The sequence below is a fragment of the Phoca vitulina genome, unplaced genomic scaffold (genome assembly GCF_004348235.1).
Source record: "Phoca vitulina isolate PV1807 unplaced genomic scaffold, GSC_HSeal_1.0 scaffold1, whole genome shotgun sequence".
Lineage (NCBI taxonomy): Eukaryota > Metazoa > Chordata > Mammalia > Carnivora > Phocidae > Phoca > Phoca vitulina.
This window is the reverse complement of record NW_022589704.1, coordinates 65747121-65748600: the sequence shown is the minus strand read 5'-3', so window position 1 is coordinate 65748600 and position 1480 is coordinate 65747121. Positions and strand designations below refer to the sequence as shown.

The window sequence follows — 1480 nt, the reverse complement described above, 5'->3', positions numbered from 1 at the left end:
TTCTTTCTTTCTTTCTTTCTTTCTTTCTTTCTTTCTTTCTTTCTTTCAAGATTTTATTTATTCATTTGAGAGCGAGAGAGAGAGAGCACAAGCAGGGGGAGGGGAAGAGGGAGAAGCAGGCTCCCAGCTGAGCAGGGAGCCCGATGCGGGGCTCAATCGCAGGACCTGGAGATCATGACCTGAGCCACCCAGGTGCCCCCAGACTTTTTCTTTAGATCTTCTACTTTGTTGTTGGAAGCTTTCATGGCATCTTCCCTGGAAGTTCTTTTCAGCTGATTCCAGGCATCCCACTTGGCCTTGCCTTTGAAATCCAGCAGCCTAGGCTGCTCTGTGTTTGTGTCACCCACAGTTCCTTGTTCATAGTGGCTGTAGGTGAACAGTATCTCATCATCTGCTGGCTCGGTCTTGAGGTGCTTAGCATCCTCAGCAGTTTTGTCAAACTCAGCCTGAGACATGCCGGCAGGGTTGCAAGGATTCCAGGGAACCCTGCATTTTTATTATTTATATTTGTCTGATAAAACTTTGTCCATCTCTTTATTTTTAACATTCCTTAAACCCCTTAAGGATGTTGATAGTATGTAGCATAGAGTTGGGTTTTACTTTGTGAATCAATCTGAAAATCTGTTTAATAAGTAAATTAACCTCATTGACATACATTGATATGACTAATATGTTTGGTCACATCAGTAATGAACTCTTATTATTTTTTTATATTTACTGTACATACTGTGATAGTTACTATGATTCACCATGTGGTCTGTTTCCTTGCTTTTTTGTTTTTTAAGGGGTCTGGAGTGGACAGAGTATTTAATTTGGTTTAGGAAAATTTGTATTTTTTCTAATGATTACCTTTATTACCTTAGTCCCTTTATTCCTTATTTAGGCTTCTACTATTTGATTTGTCAGCTTAAGATGGTCTCAGTATACAGTATTCAGAAAATGTGTTTCATTTTTTTCCTTCCTTTTCCTGTTTTTCCTCCCATTTACTTAGCTATATTTTTAAATTCTGTCAGAATATTTAACAGGTACATACTATTCTTTCATCTCTTTGCCCCACCTTTATTATAGTCTTAAGTCTGTAATTAAATATGTATATTAAAGGGGCGCCTGGGTGGCTCAGATGGTTAAGCGTCTGCCTTCGGCTCAGTGCATGATCCCAGGGTCCTGGGATAGAGCCCCGCATCGGGCTCCTTGCTCAGCGGGAAGCCTGCTTCTCCCTCTCCTTCTGCTGTTCCCCCTGCTTGTGCTCTCTCGCTCTCTCTGTCAAATAAATAAATAAAATCTTTAAAAATAAATAAATATGTATATTAAATATCTTCAGTGCTCACCAAAGGTCCTTTTGTTGAAGTTTTTCAATTCCTATCAAGCTGGCTGAAGGTCTTCCTCTAGTAGATTCCTCAGGGAAGCCTCATGAGGACTGTATTCTCTGGATTGTTACATGTTTGAAGTTGTTTTCTATCCCCTTGGTTCCCCATGCAAA

At 40.1% G+C, this 1480-nt stretch overlaps 1 protein-coding gene across 1 annotated transcript in view; it reads right to left on the bottom strand.

Moving 5' to 3' along the window:
• LOC116630801 (acyl-CoA-binding protein-like) overlaps positions 1 to 455 on the bottom strand; it is a 13988-nt gene extending 13533 nt beyond the window's left edge. Inside the window, exon 1 of the mRNA XM_032401672.1 lies at positions 205 to 455. Within this exon, the coding sequence (XP_032257563.1) occupies positions 205 to 455 (251 nt within the window). The remainder of the gene's footprint in view (positions 1 to 204) is intronic.
• Between the last annotated feature and the right edge of the window lie 1025 nt (positions 456 to 1480).